The 20,683-nt window shown below is 36.7% G+C and overlaps 1 protein-coding gene across 2 annotated transcripts in view; it reads left to right on the forward strand.

Moving 5' to 3' along the window:
- The window catches only part of BMP2K (BMP2 inducible kinase), a 130,029-nt gene that overhangs the window by 22,542 nt on the left and 86,804 nt on the right, over window positions 1-20,683 (forward strand). For both annotated transcript variants that reach the window (XM_012446959.2, XM_012446960.2), the window contains exon 2: window positions 14,563-14,681. In XM_012446959.2, the coding sequence (XP_012302382.2) occupies window positions 14,563-14,681 (119 nt within the window). The remainder of the gene's footprint in view (window positions 1-14,562; window positions 14,682-20,683) is intronic.

Here is a 20,683-nt window from a genome sequence, read left to right on the forward strand (position 1 = left end):
ATGGACTCATCATTTTTTATGGCTGCATAGTATTCCATGGTGTATATGTGCCACATTTTCCTTGTGTCAAGGGGCATTTGGGTTGGTTCCAGGTCTTTGCTATTGTAAACTGTGCTGCTATGAACATACGTGTGCATGTGTCTTTATAATAGAACGATTTATAATCCTTTGGGTATATACCCAGTAATGGGATTGCTGGATCAAATGGAATTTCTATTTTTAGGTCCTTGAGGAATCACTGCACTGTCTTCCACAATGGTTAAACTAGTTTACGCTCCCACCAACAGTGTAAAAGTGTGTCTATTTCTCCACATCCTCTCCAGCATCTGTTGTCTCCAGATTTTTTAATGATCGCCATTCTAACTGGCATGAAGTGGTATCTCAATGTGGTTTTGATTTGTATTTCTCTAATGACCAGTGATGATGAGCATTTTTTCATATGTTTCTTGGCCTCATAAATGTCTTGTTTTGAAAAGTGTATGTTCCTATCCTTCACCCACTTTTGGATGGGCTTGTTTGTTTTTTTCTTATAAATCTGTTTTAGTTCTTTGTAGATTCTGGATATTAGCCCTATGTCAGATGAGTAGATTGGAAAAATTTTTTCCCATTCTGTTGGTTGCCGATTCACTCTAATGATTGTTTCTTTTGCTGTACAGAAGCTCTGGAGTTTGATTAGGTCCTGTTTGTCTATTTTGGCTTTTGTTGCCAATGCTTTTGGTGTTTTAGTCATGAAGTCCTTGCGCATGCCTATGTCCTGAATGGTTTTGCCTAGGTTTTCTTCGAGTGTTTTCATAGTGTTAGGTCTTATGTTTAAGTCTTTAATCCATCTGGAGTTAATTTTAGTGTAAGATGTCAGAAAGGGGTCCAATTTCTGCTTTCTACACATGGCTAGCCAGTTTTCCCAACACCATTTATTAAACAGGGAATCCTTTCCCCATTGCTTATTTTTGTGAAGTTTGTCAAAGATCAGATGGCTGTAGATGTGTTGTGTTGCCCCCGAGGCCTCTGTTCTGTTCCATTGGTCAATATCTCTGTTTTGGTACCAGTACCATGCTGTTTTGATTACTGTAGCCTTTTAGTATAGTTTGAAATCAGGTAGCGTGATGCCTCCAGCTTTGTTCTTTTTGCTGTGAATTGACGTGGCTATGCTTGCTCTCTTTTGGTTCCATATGAAGTTTAAGGTGGTTTTTTCCAGTTCTCTGAAGGTCATTGGTAGCTTCTTGGGGATAGCGTTGAATCTATAAATTACTTTGGGCAGTATGGCCATTTTCATGATACTGATTCTTCCTAACCGTGAGCATGGAATGTTTCTCCATCTGTTTGTGTCCTCTCTTATTTCATTGAGCAGTGGTTTGTAGTTCTCCTTGAAGAGGTCCTTTACATCCTTTGTTAGTTGTATTCCTAGGTATTTTATTCTCTTTGTAGCAATTGTGAATGGAAGTTTGCTCATGATTAGGCTCTCTGTTAGTCTGTTATTGGTGTATAGAAATGCTTGTGATTTCTGCACATTGATTTTGTATCCTGATACTTTGCTGAAGTTGCTTATCAGTTTAAGGAGATTTTGGGCTGAGATGATGGGGTCTTCTAAATATACAATCATGTCGTCTGCAAATAGAGACAATTTGACTTCCTCCTTTCCTAATTGAATACCCTTTATTTTTTTTTCTTGCCTAATTGCTCTGGCTAGAACTTCCAATACTATATTGAATAGGAGTGATGAGAGAGGGCATCCGTGTCTAGTGCCAGATTTCAAAGAGAACACTTCCAGTTTTTGCCCATTCAGTATGATATCGGCTGTGGGTTTGTCATAAATAGCTTTTATTATTTTGAGATATGTTCCTTTGATACCTAGTTTATTGAGAGATTTTAACATAAAGGGCTGTTAAATTTTGTCAAAGACCTTCTCTGGATCTATTGAGATAATCATGTGGTTTTTGCCTTTGGTTCTGTTTATGTGGTGGATTACGTTTATAAACTTGTGTATGTTGAAACAGCCTTGCATCCCCGGGATGAAGCCTACTTGATCGTGATGGATACACTTTTTGACGTGCTGTTGCAGTCAGCCTGCCAGTATTTTATTGAAGACTTTTACATGTATGTTCATCATGGATATTGGCCTGAAGTTTTCTTTTTTTGTTGAGTCTCTGCTGGGTTTTGGTATCAGGATGATGTTGGTTTCATAAAATGATTTGGAAAGGATTCCCTCTTTTTGTATTGTTTGGAATAGTTTCAGTAGGAATGGTACCAGCTCCTCTTTGTATGTTTGGTAGAATTCATCTGTGAACCTGTCTGGACCTGGACTTTTTTTGGTTGGTAGGCTATTGTTGCCTTACCTTCAGCCCTTGTTATTGGTCTGTTCAAGGTTTTAGCTTCTTTCTCCTTTAGGCTTCGGAGGTTGCAAGTGTCCAGGAATTTATCCATTTCTTTCAGGTTTACTGGTTTGTGTGCATAGAGTTGTTTGTAGTAATCTCTAATGGTAGTTTGTATTTCTGTGGAATTGGTGGTGATATCCCCTTTTTCATTGTTTATTGCATCTATTTGATTATTCTCTCTTTTCTTTTTCATTAATCTGGCTAGTGGTCTATTTTGTTGATCTTTTAAAAAAACTGGCTTCTGGATTTATTGATTTTTTTTTGAAGGTTTTCTTGTGTCTCTGTCTCCTTCAGTTCTGCTCTGATCTTAGTTATTTCTTGTCTTCTGCTAGCTTCTGAGTTTTATTGATCTTGCTGCTCTAGCTCTTTCAATTTCGATGATAGGGTGTCGATTTTAGATCTTTCCTCACTTCTCTGGTGGGCATTTATTGCTATAAATTTCCCTCTAGACACTACTCTAAATGTGTCCCAGAGATTCTGGTACGTTGTGTCTTCGTTCTCGTTGGTTTCAAAGAACATCTTTATTTCTACCTTCATTTCATTGTATATCCAGTCGACATTCAGGAGCAGGTTGTTCAGTTTCCATGAAGTTGTGCAGTTCTGAGTTAGTTTCTTAATTCTGAGTTCTAATTTGATTGAGGATGGGTAGTATTCTTTAGGGATACTCCAATGGATACTTGGAATTTTGACTTAAGAATTTCACTGTAGTCATCCTTAGCCTAAAGTACACAAAACTACTGTTCTTTTAAGTAAAATATATTCTAATATAATCCTACATGTTTATAGAGATTTACAAGCTGAATGAGAGAAGACAGGCTGAGAGAATTAAAATCTGGGTATCAGTACTTTTAAGACAAACCTTGTTCTTCTTATGGCAGTTGCTTTGTCTGAAATTTTGTCTTTATAGACCATACTGACACACATTAAAATATCCATAATAACATTATAAAATTATTTTATATTGACATTTCATTAGAAACTTCTGATTGTCTAGAAAACTTTCTACTTCACAAACAAATTAATATGCTCAGCATTTCTGAAAAAGACAGGGCAACAGTGCTATTCCCATTTTTACAAGAAGGAATCTGAGGCCAACACAGGCCAAGGTACCCTTAGAAGTCAGTTTACATAGACAGTTTGAAGAAGTGGATATATAAACATATGTAGGACCAGAATTAGGAAAAAGTTCTGTTTGCTACATATTTCAATAAAGATACTAAAAAATAACTTGTCTGTTTTTTTGAGAATCTCATGAAAGTTCTGTAGGCCCTTTCCCCAGAAAAATTTGCATAGAAAACCTGCATATGATTTCAGAGGATTTTACATAGACTTTATGTAAATACCCTTGCATTATATTCTTTGATTTCTTATTATGTATCCAATTTGAAATTGGTGTACAGGTTTTGTATTTTAGTTACTTAGATGTTTCTCATAGTGGTTATAGGTATTTATAATCAGCATCAAAATATCAGAAGCTTAAAGTGCATAAGAATTTGTGTTTCTAGCTTACATACAAATACTTGTTTCATTATTGGAGATTCTAGTGCTGATTCAAATGTATATATTTGTGTATGTATTTAATTAGAGTTTTACATCCAATTTTTATCTTAGTATGATTTGGCTTTTCTATCAAAAGTACATAAGACTTAAGGCTGTGTCTAGACCTACCTTCGAATATCAGAAGAATTTGACTAAATCTTGCCTACTCATGTGCTGTGGTTAAAATAATATGCCATAAATGGGTTATAGGTGTGCCAATATGAAGATTTTTCTTTCACCCCTCAAAGTAGCCAGATTGTGGTTGAAGGTCCCTGCCTGTCAACTCAGGTTTAAAGTTGACAACCTGGCCAAGTAGGCTGGCCAAGTTGTTGGAAAACAACAAATAATAACAGGAGGTTTTTCATTAGTAGGATAAATACAGATTTAGTCAATGGAATATTAAGTTCGGGGAATAGTTGAAGTTGGTGAGAAGGATATACTGTACTCTGACAAGCCTGAACTCTTTGCAAAGTGCAGACTTTCACTCTTTCAATTTGAAAGTCTTGTTTGTCTTTAGTAACATCAAGATAAAACTATTTGAGTCATTGTAGAGTGTGCTTTTCTTTGGGTTCAGGCAGAATGTATACATATGTATCTGTTTTCTGAGCCAAGGTTTGGGTATCAGGCCTTGAAGTAATAGATAGTGGCCCTATGCTGATACTTTGGCTCTGCACTGAGACTTTTCTCAGTAGTCCTCTCCTCCCCCTTCTGAAGTAATTACAGAAGCTGTGTTTACTTGGCACTTGAGATAGTTATACAAAATGCATGCATAATCATCAACATGTTAGGGCTAGTATAGTGATACAGGATAGTGTCAGGAGGAGTTAACAAAGCCCATATAACACACTGTCTATCTTCTGTGGCTTAATTACTATGTTTCCTAACCTCCCCATACACTTTCAGTAATATAAATTTTGGTGGTCTTTGTTTGCTAACCTTAGACTGTCGTGTATAATTTTAATTCTGCTTTAATGAACTGCATGCTGGAATGTAGTTATGTCTGTAACGTGTTTAGTATCAGGTTAATTTCTAGATATTCCAAAAAATGGATTTTTCATTTTATATTCTTCTGTAATAATTTCATGTTAACACTTTAAATTGAAATAGTTTATAGCTGTCTTTAAAGCTTGAAAATAGGGCTTTTTTATTTAATAAGATTAGAATGTGTATTATAAACATCTAAAATAAAAAATGGCAAACTCAATTCATGTTACTGGTTTTAGATTGAATTCCTTTGTTCATGTACAAGTGTCTAAATATAATAAATGTAATATTACATTAAATATCTAAATGTAAATACTGAAATTGTATTTCACGTAGAGAAGTTTTTAGAGAATGGATACTTTTAAACGTTTAATAGACTTTTCAGTGTATTTCAGTATTTTTTTTTTAGCAAAGATTTCTGTTCACCCTAGTAGCAGTTGTCTAAAATATTTTAAGATGGAGGTAGCATATTCCATAATGCTCAATGAAATTGTCTTCCTTTACTTGGTGTTGGTGTTTTACCTGTTGGATATTCCCCAGCAGTCTCTCTGTGTAATGAATCTGTGCACAAATTACCTGTATCTCTTACTGTAATCCAGGCTTCCTTGCTTCTATTGTAGACATGATATCTAACTGTTAAAATATATTTTTAGATTTTTACAAACCTGAATTTCTCACCAAGTCAGCTTCTCTTGTTTGAATAGGTGGCCCAATCCTAAGATACCCAAGTGAGAAACTGGAATTCACCTGCTATCTCTTTTCTGTGAATTATCTTTATTATCTATTGCCTGGATGGTTGAAGTAGCTCGCGCTCTCTCTCTCTCTCTCTCTCTCTCTCTCTCTCTGTGTGTGTGTGTGTGTGTGTGAATGTCATAAGTAATAAATACCTTTTCATTGTAAGATAAACAGTGTAGGTAAGGCAAAAATTCTTCACCCTTTCTCACCCCTACTCTCCTCTTAACAGTCATTATGTATTGTTTTGAGACCTTTTTTCTTCATACTGAAATAGCTTTCTAATTTGTCTCCCAATTCTGATCTTCTTGTTAATCTTTTCAAACAGTGCTTTCTCATTATCTTTTAAATCCTTTTCTTGCTTTGTTTTGGAGTGCTTAAGGTTCTGTTCATTTTATTTCTTGCCCTCTGTTAATTGGAAGGCATATATACTTTTTCTGTTGTTTTAGTGGTGGTTTATCCCAGTAAGACTAAAGTTATAATTATGTGCCTCACCTGTGTAAGAACCTTAGCATGCTTTAACTCCCATCACTGTCGTTCTGTTCTCCTGAGAGGATATGATATTGTTCTTATGAGATATTGTTTGTGATTTTACATCTATTTTCACTTTTTAAAAAATCTACAGATTAGGCATTATGCTTCTTGCTTTACAAGTCAGTGTTTACCAGCTATGATCTTTGTGAATCTTTCTTGTATGTTGAGAAAGAAGGTCTTGTATGATCTTCCATCTAGGCTCAATTAGTTTCAGTCTGACGCACTCTCCTTTAGTGAAGGTCATTTTTTTGTTAACTTGAAAAGTGTTTATTTTAATTTCATTCTAGAAGGAGTTTTGCTGGATATAGACTTCTCTGCAGATATTTTCTTTTAGCATTAGCATTTTGAAGGTGTCATTTCACTGCCTTTTGCTGTTGAGAAGTTAGTAGTTACTTCAATTGCTTTTGTGGGCAATTTCACATTGAGGCGGAAGTTCTTTGTGGGTCTAGACTTACGTGGTGGTCCCAGTGTGACCTTCTTACTCTTTATGTTGGCCTTTGGCTGTCATCCAGTTTATGGATTGATGCTTTCTTCTTGTTTTTGTCTCCAAAGAATTCTCTTGATCTGCCTCCATGATTATTTCATCCAGAATTTTAAAAACTGCTGTTCCAGGAAAGCTTTTTCTGAACCTGTAGTCTGCCATGTTGCTACAAGCAGAAATTGCAATTTAGATTTTAACGTGGTCAAACTTATAAGTTTTCATCTTTTTGAGATTTTTATATCTAAATAAGAAATTCTTTTCTACCTTGAAGTTATACATACAGTCTCCTATATATTTTAAGACCTGGAATGTTGAACTTTTAATAGTTATATCATTAAGTCATCTGAAATTTGTATTTGATGTGTTATGAGGTAAAGATCAAATCCCTCTGTCCACCCCCATTGTTCTAGCAAAATGGTTACTGTTTTTTTTTTGAGACTGAGTCTCACTCTGTTGCCCAGGTTGAAGTCCAATGGCACATTCTTGGCTCACTGCAACCTCTGCCTCAGCCTCCCAAGTTGCCAGGATTACAGGTGCCTGCCACCACGCCTGGCTAATTTTTGTATTTTTAGTAGAGATGGAATTTCACCGTGTTGGCCAGGCTGGTCTCAAACTCCTGACACCAGACTTCTGGTGCCTTTGGGGAAGTTTTGGGAAGTTCCAACAATTCCATTCAATTCTGACTCTTAACTGTTCAGAGTTAGCATAGACTTCACAGGTTGAGGGACATAGTCTAACAAGACTACCCCCACTTCAGACACCAGCTCTGAGTCTTGGGTGTCATCTGGACTTCTGATAAACTTACTTGACTACAAATTTAGGGGTTCCCTCTCGTTTGATAATTTGCTACAGTGACTCAGAGCTCAGGAAATTGCTGTACTTAAAATTACTCTTCTATTAGAAGGGTCGTGAATGAACAGGATGAACAGGTGCATAGCACACGGTCCGGAAGGGTTCTGAGTGCAGAAGCTTTTATCCCCATGCCCGGTACACTGCTCTCCCACTAAAGCAGTATGTTCAACCAGGAAACTCTGAACCTTGTATTCAGAGTTTTTAATTGAGGTCTCACAAAATAAACATGATTGATTACATCATTGACCATATACTTGAACGCAATCTCTAGTCTCCTGTTCACAGAGGTAGGGGGTGGGGAGAAAGGGAAGGGAAGGACTGAAAGTTCCAACCCTCTGATCTAATCTATCTAACCTCTAGTTGGTTTTCTGGTGATCAGCCTTATTCTGAAGCTATGTAGGGGCCCCATGATGACTTACCTCATTAGTATAACAAAAAAATGTCTACTAGGGAACTCTTAAGTGGTTTTGAAGCTCTGTACCAGAAATTAGGAGCAAAGATCAGACATATATCGTTTCTTATATTATGGTCATAGAGTCAGAGTGATGCTTTTAATAAACATATAATACACTTTTAGGGCTTTTCCCCCCTAAAATGGATGGGGGAGGCATTCATTTAGACCTTATTTTGAGTAGCTCTATTGAATTGTTACTCCATTATGCAAACTAAACCAAAACATAGAGGTGAATTATGGTGTTTAAAAAAAGGGATGATCTTAGCCTTTATTTAACACTTTATTTCCAGATACTTAAAAATATATTTTATAAGCTGATTTTGGGTTTGAATAATTTTATTTTGTACTTCAGTTTATACTTTTCTCCACATGGCATGTGGAGACTTGGGCATGGTTAAGCAGGTAAATGTAGTCTCCTTGAATTTTACTGTGTTTATATTAGCTTGTTTATCAAGCTGTGTGTTAACTTCCAGTCTTCTTTTTTAGAATGTGTAATTTTTTTTTCCCCTGAGACAGAGTCTTACTCTGTCACCCAGTCTGGAGTGCAGTGGCATGATGTCAGCTCATGGCAACCTCTGCCTCCCAGGATCAAGCAATTCTTGTGCCTCAGCCTCCCGAGTTGCTGAGATTACAAGTGCATGCCACCATGCCTGGCTAATTTTTTCTGTTTTTAGTAGGGAAAAGGTTTTACCATGTTGCCCAGGCTGATCTGAATCTCTTGAGCTCAGGCGATCCATCCTTTTCGGCCTCCCAAAGTGATGGAATTACAGGTGTGAGACACTGTGCCTGGCCAAGATGAAGCAGTAGTAACAGCAGCAGCCTAATACTACTAATCATACTAGTAGTAGTTACAAAAGCTACCGTTTATGAAATGAACTGCATTAGTGCTTTGATACATAATCTCATTTATTCTTTAGAATAGTCTTATGAGGAGATCTTATTATCTCTGCTGAATGTATAAGGAAACTGGGGCTCAGAAATTAATTTGCTTATAGTCACACAACTAGTAATGGTAGAGTTAGTATTTACTTTTATGTCTGACTCCAAAAGCCTTGTTTCCCCTTCCCCTTGATATGCTGGATTCCAAGAAGAAATTTAGCAGAACATTTTTTTTTCCCATCTTTCATTGATTCATTCATTCGTTCAATAAATAATATTGTGTGCCTACTCACTTACCAGGCATTATACATAGAAGGGTTAATTGCTTCAAAACCTCCAACACTCATAATATTCACTGTTAATATAAAAGACAAAATCCTTCTTGTTGATCACTTGTTTGAAATGATTTTGGAATACTCAGTCTTGCTCACTATGTAATATCTAGGTCTTTTTTTGTCATTTAATAATAGGGTATTCTAGTGTATTTTCTGGATATTCTTACTATTACTGGCATTAATGGATTCTAGTGTATTTTCTGGATATTCTTACTTACTGGCATTAATATTATTGTACAATTATTTTATGTTGGTTATCTTACTATAATGACTCACGTGAACATGGAGAAATCTTGAAGCAACTTAAAAATTTTAGGATAATTTTAGTCTAACTGAAATTTAGAAATTTAGCAGGAAGTACTTGATAAAATACCATTAGTATATAATATGCCCATTTAATAATATTATTAGCTTAATTATGCTTGTGCTTAATCCCTTGCTTTGTGAGATGACTGGATGTGGATATGGGGCTGAAGCCATTTTAATCAAGGCAAATATGCAATCATTTTCTCTTTCTGGTAACTTTTAGGGTATTCTTTACCTGAGCCTTCTGAAATTTTATAATGATGAACCTTGATGTAGATCTTTTTGTTCTATGTGCTGGGTATTTGCTTGGTGAGCCCTTTTCATATGGAAACCCATGTATTTCAAGTTTGGTGTGTGTGTTATATCTTTGCTATATTTTTCCCCCCTCATTTTCTCTTTTCTTTTTCTGGAGCGTCTGTTGTTTAGTTACTGGATCTACTGGACTGGTTTTTTAATATTCAGTCTTTTATGCTCTGAAAAAATTCTAGAACATTTCCCTAATTTTATCTTCTAGCTCCTCTGTTGAAGCGTTAACTTTTGATCTCTTTATTCTTATTTGTAAAAGTTATTTCTCATTCTCCAAATATCTCTTTTAAAGAACTCTGCTCTTAGTTCATGACTGCAGTGTCTTTCTTCTACTCTTAAGAATATTTATAGGTTCTTTGGATGATTTCTTTAGTCCCAGCACGTCTTCAAAGTTCTTTTTTTCTGTTTGCTTGTTTTAATCTCTTGTTATGTTAAAGGGTTTCTGTGAACGGCTGATCATTTTTTTGTGTCTGTTCTTTTTAAAGAGTGAAGTTCTAAAGTGATGATTGAAAGCACTGTGTAAATGGGGCAAATTTCTTTATGTGGGGCTTCACTTTAGTGACGATGCAGAAAGCCACTTTTTAATTGTGTGACTCCCATATTAGCTGTATTTTTTTTCCAGTTTCCTAGAAAAAAAATTGTTATTTCCTTTTGTGACTAACCCTATACATCTGGTTGCCAGTATTCTTGTAGCTGAACAGTGGTCTTGGGTTGAGGTGGGGGATTCTCTTTTCAGTAGGCAGACATTTATTTAATTCTTTGTTTTTTAAGGACTACACTCACCTTTCCCTCCCCTCTTCTATTCCCATGCCCCGAAATGTTTCCTGATGTCCCATATATACTGCTAATTAAACTAATACTGCATAGGGGCAAGTGTTGGCCTGGCTGTGGGGAATGGGGTAGCAAATCAAGAGGTCTAATTGATTGACTTTAAGTCAGTTTTCCTATTTCCCAGTGAACTACTTAGCTCTGTTTTCAGGATTATTTTGTTATTGGTCAGTTTCTACTCCTTTGGGTACCTCTTGTTGATCAATTAATAACTATGCCAGAGGAAGTGTAGGAAAGATAGGAAGGATAGGTAAATTGGCTTTATCACTTTTTCATTCTTCTGTATTATCTTTTTAAATGAATTTGAGGAGAGTTACCAATATGTACAGCATCAATAAATCTAAAATGATTTAATTAAATCATGGAAATGACAAATTAAGGCATGGAAAATTAATTGCTTAATAGAAGGAATAAATAATCGCGTACCAGAAGGAGAAGTTATTCTGTAGCAGTATATGCCATATGTTCATATATACTTCTTACAGAGACCTGACATCTCTAGAGCAGCAGTTTCCAAGTGAGTGTAAACTATGTTGTCATTATTTTATTACCACTATACTACAGTGTATAACAACTGAGAAATATCCTGGGTGGCTGGCACTTGAAATTAGATGAAGGATTGTTATCATTTTTCTTATTTGAAACAAATTTAGATTGGCTTAACAAAGGTACACTTTCATTTTAATCTGATTACCTTTTTGTGTGTGTGTGTGGAGACCAGAGGTAAGATTTTAATAAGGTGTCCTATGAAATTATTTCATGTGTAAATCTTATATCCTACCCTTGAAAAAAGCTGGAGGTGGCTAAGAATTATTGCTCTTTAAAGAATACACCTATAAACGAAACTTCTATATTTAGTCATACAATTTATATAGTTTACAGAGTGTAAAATATACTAATCATTTTTCAAATTTGCTTTCATGAGTACACATTTATTTCCCATTGTATTTCATCAGATCAATATCTGTCACAATTTTATGGGATTTTGAGAACATTTAGAATGCTTTGTAATACCCTGATAATTTCATGTTTGGAATTATAAAATTTAGCATTAGTATAACAACTATGCTTTATAGTATTAAATTGGACCTAGACATATATATGTAGAATATATGGTTACTGCCAATAATCTTATGATTTATGTACAGAAATTTGTGGAAAATTGAAGTACATGATAATACAGTCAAATTGAAGTTGGGTTGGTCATGAAAGAGTTCTGTGAGGAAAAATAAATATTTAAGAATTTGATAAGCTACAGATTGGTGGCAAATACAACACTCCTCCCTTGGACTACTGTAGTGTCCTAACTAGTTACCTCCCCGTAAGTGCATTCTTCAAACAGAAATAATATTAGCTTATCGATAATTCTGGAAAAGATAGTACTGGGGAAAGTATAAATATTTATTACATTTTATTCTCAAAGCAGATACTATTAATGATCACTATTTACCATGTTTAGGTAGAAATCCTTAAAGTTGAACGTATCTTCTCTATTTGGAAAACTTTATATTTGATAAGATCTATCTAAATTAGGGTTAGTAGAATTGGAAAGCTTTCACTTTGGGAAAGGCTTTTATTAAGAAAACCTACTTGATACTTTTTTCTCATTTTCTAACTCACAGGAGTAAAATCACATTGTTCTGTGTGTGGGTAAGAATACTGTATATAGGATCCATGGTTCCTCTGGGAACTTGGTTCAGTGGCTACATGGTTATGCGTCGGAACCATTTAGGGACTCTTTTTTACCCCCCTTCCATCTAATAAGCAATTTAAAACATATACAAAAGTAAAATAGTATAACAAGCAGGGAGATTTTTAGTGCATGCTCTCTCTCTTTCTCTCTCTCTCGTTATGTCTGTGTATCTATATCAAATATATAAATGGGGTCCCCCTTTAGACCTGCTGATTCAGACTTAGGGCCAGAACTTGGAAACTATTAAAGATAAATTCATACACAGACCACTTCAGGCAATTCTGATGCAAAGCTCTGTTTTAGGAAAGCATTGTTACAGGGGAATAATCTAGACCTAGATAGATAAGTTTCTCAAAACAAATGCTATTTGAATGATTTCTCTCAGCTGTACTCATACCACCTCCTTATCTAGATATATCTTTCCACATTTTCCTGAGATTTTAAAACCAAATAAAATATGGTAGTTTAAGTGGCCCTTTCCATTAGGTCTTTTACGTTCTGGTTTGTTAATGTTTACATATGAAATTAATGCTAAATGACTTTCTTTTAAAGTAATTCCCTGAATTGTTAGAGATTTTACCTATTTTACGTAAAGTACCAAACATCGTCATCATCTGATTTATTCTTAGAACTGCCTTGTGGGGTGGTTGATTTGATTTCCCCAACACATTGTATATGGAAATCCAGATCTACAAATGGGAAGTTGCACAGTTTCTTATAACTGCAAATGGAAGATGTAGAGAATCTGTAAAGAGTACGTACTGATTCTGGAGTTTCCTAGGACTTGTATTAAGCTGCTCTCACACTGCTAGTAAAGATGTATCCAAGACTCGGTAATTTATAAAGGAAAGAGATGTAATTAACTCACAGTTCCACATAGCTGGGGAGGCCTCACAATCATGGCAGAAGGTGAATGAGAAGCAAAGTCACATCTTACATGGTGGCAGACAAGAGAGCTTATACAGGGGAACTTCCATTTATAAAACCATTAGATCTCGTGAGACGTATTCACTACCATGAGAACAGTATGGGGGAATCTACCCCCATGTTTCAATAATCTCCACCTGGCCCTGCCCTTGACATGTGGGGATTATTACAATTCATAGTGAGATTTGGGTGGGGACACAGCCAAATCATATCAGAGCTCTTTTCCACTATGATGTATTTCTAATAGTTTACTTTTCCTTTTACAACTTTGTATTGACCAGAGTGCAGGTGACTTATTATTGCTCAGGATGCTGCTTTCTAAAGGCTATCAAATTAATGAAAGTGACACACCATTTAAAAAAACAAGTAATTAAGCTATAGCATGTTCTGTGTCAAGGTAAATTTAAAAAAATTTATGGTGGAAATCTTTGTTTAGATGTGACAGAATTGTTCTTTAGAATACCTACCTAGCTATATGCTTCAGATAAGATGCTTTCTCAGCTACAGTTAACAGAATTTCCATATAAATCGTGGCTTAAGTAACGAAGACATTCACTGTGTGAGTTCTAGAGGGAGCTGGTTACTATGTGAGTTCTAGAGGGAGTCTTATTCTGTAGGCCAAATGTCTGTGTTTTAGGTCATTTTCTATATGATTATTTCTTCAATTATGGCCACAGATGACTGCATTAGGTCTAAACATCATAGGTAACAAACAAGCAGAAGAACAGGGTCTTTTCTACTAGTCTTTCTCTTTTATCTGTGGAAAATCATTCCCTGCAACTCAGGCTGACTCTACATGTTCAATTAGCGAGAACTAGTTACATATCCAATTCTAAATCAGTTACTGGTGAGGGGAAATGAGATTCTTATGATGGGTTTAGAAACAATGTTGGTTCATCTTCTGGAACTGGAGGAGGGAAGCACCTATCTGATCCCATTGATGTCTCATATTAAATAACATCAATGTTTTGTCATCCAAGAGGGAGAATCTGATATATAGGCAATCACTTGTATATACCAAACTTTAGTAACATAATTGTGACATTTTTTATTATACTGTATAAGAGATATTCCTATGCAAAAGGTGAAATTTTAGTCTTTTAGCCTTTAAGAGAGAAGCATCTATATTTGAGAAGCATATTTTCTCTAAGTACTACTTCATGATTGACTTAGGAAGCCAGTGTTTTGGTGTTTAATCTACTAGTAGCTTATTGCACTTATTTTTGTCTTGGGCACAGTCATTGTTTATTTTCCTCCAATGGTAAGTTCCACAATGATGTTACATGATTTTGGCATTTGTTTCTGTTTCTTTTAAATTAATTAGTGCTTTGTTTTTTTAGGTGGATTCTCCACAGTTTTCCTCGTGCGTACTCACGGTGGAATCCGATGTGCATTGAAGCGAATGTATGTCAATAACATGCCAGACCTCAATGTGTGTAAAAGGGAAATTACAATTATGGTAAGTGAAAAAGCAATTCTCTTTCAGAAATTTGGCGTTTTTTTTTTTCCCTTGAGATGGAGTCTTTCTTTGCTGCCCAAGCTGGAGTGTAGTGGCATGATCTCAGCTCACTGCAACCTCCAACTCCCAGGTTCAAGCAATTCTCATGCCTCAGCCTCCCGAGTAGCTGGGATTACAGGTGCCCACCACCACACCTGGCTAATTTTTTGTATGTTTAGTAGAGATGGCATTTTATCATGTTGGGCAGGCTGGTCTTGGACTCCTGACCTCAAGTGATCTGCTTGCCTTGGCCTCCCAAAATCCTGGGATTACAGCTGTGAGCCACTGTGCCTGGCCTGTTTTATTTTTTTTCTGTAACATTAACCAGCTTTTATGCAAGCTGCTTATTTATAATAATCTTTGAAGATCATTAAATTAGAAGATAATCTGGTAATTTGTAGTATAGTCATCCCTTGGTTGGGGATTTGCTTCCAGGACCCACTGCAGATACTAAACTCTGCAGATGCTCAGATCTGAGAATACTCAAAGCCCTTATGTAAAATGTAGTATTTGCATGTAACCTACACACTTCCTCATGTATACTTTAAAGCTATTCTGCTTTCTTTCTTTTTTTTTTTCTTAAATACATTTTAGTTGTGGAGTATTTTCAGGATAGAAATATTTACAGAGTTATATAGTAAACACCAAGTTTGTTCACTATCCTGCTTAAGAAATTAAACTGAACTTATGCTATTGGAGCCTTCTGTGTGTTTCTTCTCCACTGTATCCCTGTACAGGCAAACCTTGGAGATATCAGTTTAGTTCCAGGACTACTGCAATAAAGTGAATGTTGCAACAAAGAAAAATTTTTTTGGCTTCCCAGTGCATACAAAAGTTATGGTTACTCTTTTTATCTGTCCCTGTGTTAGACCAATGTTTCAGTTGCCTATTCTATTTCTCCATCAAACTGTTACTCTGAGGAGGACCTTTCTCTGCTCCATTGTTGAACATTATGGGATGTACATTGTGTTCTTTGGTCTGAAGAAATGATGGTTGGCCCTGTAAATCCATACTCTGTCTTTTGTTCTGGCTTTTTTATGGCATTCTGAGCATTTTCATCTTCCACTGCATAAGCAAAGCCCACTCCAGAGTCAGCGTCTATTCCTGTCAAGACTTATTCATAGACCCCTGAGGGCTACTAGCATCAGTCTCACTTGCCAGCTATGTTCAGGGCCTTCCCTTCAGGGAATTTCATCCATAGCCATCGGCAGTCTCTGTCTTGCTGACGCTTATAACAGTTCTTACTGGCATTATGTGCCCATGAAGGTACAAAAGGAATATGTCTTCATTCACTCCATGTCTACACTGTTGCAGTATCCGTATGTGCACTCATTTCATGGACCCAGATGGACACCTCCAAGAGAGCACATGCACAGACCTGCTTGCTGATTCCATTCACCTTCCCAACCTGGAAGGGAGTTCTTCTGATGGACACTGACTTGTTCTACTTTAATGCACCCCTCAAATTTCCATAGGTTGTGTGGCAGGCCATTGATCACTGCCTGTGAGTCAGTAAAGAACTCAAAACACAGGGACTTCCACCACTGTTCATTTCTTCCATTACTGCTAAAAAAAAAAAAAAAAAAAAAAAAAAAAAACCCTGTATGTAATTCAGCCCACCTCACTGATATGTTTTTACCTTCTTTGATCCAAGTAGCAGCCATCCAAACAGAATGTTGTCCATCCACTTTGGAACTGCCGTCTGTAAACCAAGTAACTCCTTGTTGGTCAGTTAAGAACTGTTCATAGTACTGTCCAAGTGTCAGTAGAATCCAGCAGTACCTCACACAGTTCTAGGGTCAGTCCTAGGAATAAAGAAGCTCCCTGCTTAAGAGTATCTCCTCCTTGCATTCCCCAGGTAGCATGAGAGCAGACCTACCCTCAGTCTGGGTGGGTACCATCTAATGAGCTGCCAGCATGGCTAGAATAAAGCAGGCAGGAGAAGATGGAAGAGCAGACTTGCTGAGTCTTCTAGCCTTCATCTCCTGACAGACCGACTTAAAATTGTGGTTCCCACCACCCACTCTTTAGGTTCTATTAATTTGCTGAAGTGGCTCACAGAACTCAGAGAAACACTTTGGGGTTATTGGTGTATTTTAAAGGATATTGCAAAGGATACAAATAAAGTGATACATGGGGTATGAGGTATGGGGGAAGGGCTTCAGAGCTTCCTTGCCCTCCCTTGGCACATCTCTAGGAACTTTAACACATTGAGCTATCTGGAAACTCTCTCAACCCAGTCCTCTTGGGTTTTTATGGAAGCTTTATGATGTCAGCATTCCTTCCCTTAGGGTATAGTGCAGGACTCTCTCTGGGGAGGGTTTTAAGATCCACAATCAGAAGGGTGGGGAAAGATTAGAGTCCTGCCTTGGGGCAGGTGAAAGGAGGGCAGGAGAGAGGTTCTGTTTCCTGAGGGCTAAGATACCCAACATTATAACAAAAGACTGTGACTAGGGCTTTGGGAGTTACAAACCAGGAACTGTGGACACAAACCAACATAGAGTATCATAACACCACAACACTATACTGTAGTCTATAAAATGTACAATAGCATTATGTCTAAAAAAATTGTGTATACCTTAATTTAAAAAGACTTTCTTGTTAAAAAATGGTGATCATCACCTGATTTGATGTTGAAGGTTGCTGACTGATCAGGGTGGTGGTAGCTGTGGAAGTTTCTTAACCCATTTATGCTGGAGGTTGCAATTTTTTGAATTTTGCATGAATGAAAAATCAGACCTTGGTGATGACCTTGAGTAGGATATAAATAACTCCCACATGCTTAGCATTCCAATAATGGAACGGTAGGCATAAATGGGCTTTAGACACAGTGAAGTTTGCTACGTCGGTTGACTTTTCCTTTTATGAAAGCTTTTTCTGTAGCATGCAATACTATTTGATAGCACTTTATCCACAGTAGGACTTTAGGTTTTTAATTTACTTTGCCCAGATCCATCAGAGAAATAATTATTTATGGCAGCAGCTATAGTCTTAAGAAATATAGGCAGGGTGTGGTGGCTCATGCCGGTAATCCCAGCACTTTGGGAGGCTGAGGCGGGCAGATCATGAGGTTAGGAATTCGAGACCAGCCTGACCAACATAGTGAAACCCCGTTTCTACTAAAAATACAAAAAATTAGCCAGGCATGGTGATGGGCGCCTGTAATCCCAACTACTCAGGAAGCTGAGGCAGGAGAATCCTATGAACCTGGGAGGTGGAGGCTGCAGTAAGCCGAGATCTCGCCATTGCACTCTAGCCTGGGCTACGGAGCGAGACTTCATTTCAAAAAAACAAAAGAAATACGTTTTTTGAATCATAAGATTTGAAAGTTAAAATTACTGCTTGAGTCATGGGCTGCAGAATGGATGTTGTGTTAGCAGGCATGAAAACAATATTAATTTCTGTCTTTCTTTTTTTTTTTTTTTTTTTGAAATGAAATCCTGCTCTGTTGCCCAGACTGGACGGTGGTGGTGCAATCTTGGCTCACTGCAACCTTTGCCTCCCAGATTCAAGGGATTCTTGTGGAACAGCCTCCCGAGTAGCTGGGACTACAGGCAGGTGCCATCACGCCTGGCTAATTTTTGTATTTTTAGTAGAGATGGGGTTTCACTGTGTTGCTCAGGCTGGTCTTGAACTCCTGAGCTTAAGTGATCTGCCCACCTTGGACTCCCACAGTGCTAGGATTATAGGCAAGAGCCACTGCGCTCAGCCAACAATATTAATTTTTTTGTACATTTCCATCAGAGCTCATGGGTGACTAGGCACATTGTCAATGAGCAGTAACGTTTTGAAAGGAATCTTATTTTCTTAGCAGTAGATTTCAACAGTGGGCTTAAAATATTCAGTAAACCATGCCGGAAACAGATGCGATGTCATCAGGCTATTGTTTTATTTATAAAGCACAGGCAGAGTAGGTTTAGCATAGTTCTTAAAGGCCTAGGAGTTTTGGAATGGCAAGTAAGCATTGGTTTAAACTTAAAGTCACCAGTTGCATTAGCCCTTAACGAGAGAGTTAACCTGTCCTTTGAAACTTTGAAGCCAGGCATCAACTTCTTCTCTTTAGCTATAAAAATCCTAGATGGCATCTTCTTCCAGTAGAAGGCTGTTTTCGTCTTCATTGAAAATCTGTTGTTTAATGTAGCCACATTCATCAATGATCTTAGTTAAATCTTCTGAATAACTTGCTGCAGTTCCTGCTTTACCTTGTACTTACATGTGCTGGAGATGGCTTCTTTTGTTAAACCTCGTGAACCAACCTCTGCCAGCTTCAGACTATTCTTCTGCAGCTTTCTCATTTCCTCAGCCTTCATAGAATTGAAGGCAGTTGGGACCTTGCTCTGGTTTAAAGCTTTGGCTTCAGGGGATGTAGCAATTGGTTTGATCTTCTGTCTAGACCATTAAAAACTTTCTCCATGTCAGCAATAAGGCTCTTTTGCTTTTTTACCATTTGTATGTCCATGGGAGTAGCACTTTTAATTTCCTTCAAGAATTTTTCCTTTGCATTCAAAATTTGGCTAACTGGTGTAAGAGGCTTACGTGTCACCCTTCTTTGGCTTTCCATGTGCCTTTCTGACTAGCTTAATCATTTCTAGCTTTTGATTAAAACAAGAGTTGTGGGACTCTTCAATATTGTTGTGTTTTATGACATGGGGAATCCCAAGGAGAGGGAGCCTGAGGAATGGGTAGCCAGTGGAACAGTTAGAACACATATAACATTTATTGATTGAGTTCACTGTGTTACATGGGCAAAGTTTGTGTTGCCATACATCAATTAGAATAAAAACATTAACCATCACTGATCACAGATTATCATAACTGTTGTTATAATAAAGGCAAAGTTTGAAATAGTGTGAGAATTACCAAAATATGACACAGAGATAGTGGAAAAATAAACTAAGCCACTGGAAAAATGGTGCCTATAAACTTGCTCTATGCAGGATTGCCACAAACCTTTCATTTGTATAGAATGCAGTATCCACAGAGCATAATAAAGCAAAGCACTACTTTAAAAAAACATAGCACAATAAAATGAAATACACCTTTACTGTTCTCCTTATCCAAAAAATAGTACTGTCCTGAATTCTGTTTTTATTCCTTTGCATTCACTGTATGTGTTTCTGTTCACAAACAATAGTTTTGTTTTTCACTTTTAATATTACGCTCTAATGTTGATTGTTTTTCTGTGAACTCTGCGATTTATGGCAAGGCATCTTTCAGCTAGGGAAAACTTCTTTTTAAATATTAGGAAAAGTGAAAAATAATAGGCCATTACAAACTTCATGACTCTAACTTAACTAGCCTAATTAGTAAATATACATATATATATATTTAAAATAAAAATTTTCATCTTTATTAGGGTTGCTTATGCTCAGTGCTCTGGATGGCTTCCTGTTCTTGTTCTTACTCCTTGTTTTCCTATTTCTCCCCTCCTCTTCATCCTCTTTTCTCTTCTCCATGGTTTGTTGAGTGCTTACATACAAACACACACACAGGTGTATATATATATTTGAAGATTGTTTTTTTGAGGTGAAATTCACATAATTATAGCATCTTTATTTTTTATGGCTGAATAATATCCCATTATGTGTCTGTAACACAATTTATCATTCATCTGTTGATGGAGTTTAAAAAATTATTTGATGTGCATTAGGGCTGTTTCTATCTTTTGGCTATTATGATTAATGCTGCCATGAATACGTGCATACATCTATTTGCTTGAGTACCTGGTTTCAGTTGTTTTGGGTATATACCTAGGAGTAGAATTGTTGAATCATATATAATTTTATGTTGACCATTTTCCATAGCAGTGGAACCATTTCATGTTCTAAGGAATGTATTTTTCCATGTTCTTGCCAACACTTGTTATTAATGTCAGTCCTACTTATCCACCTGCTAAGAGAGGGATTTCTTATTTTGTATCAATGTTTTTACTAACACACATTTTACAATCTCTTTTGTTAGCA

The sequence above is a fragment of the Aotus nancymaae genome, unplaced genomic scaffold, assembly GCF_030222135.1.
Source record: "Aotus nancymaae isolate 86718 unplaced genomic scaffold, 86718_ANA_hifiasm-v0.15.2.pri h1tg000006l, whole genome shotgun sequence".
Lineage (NCBI taxonomy): Eukaryota > Metazoa > Chordata > Mammalia > Primates > Aotidae > Aotus > Aotus nancymaae.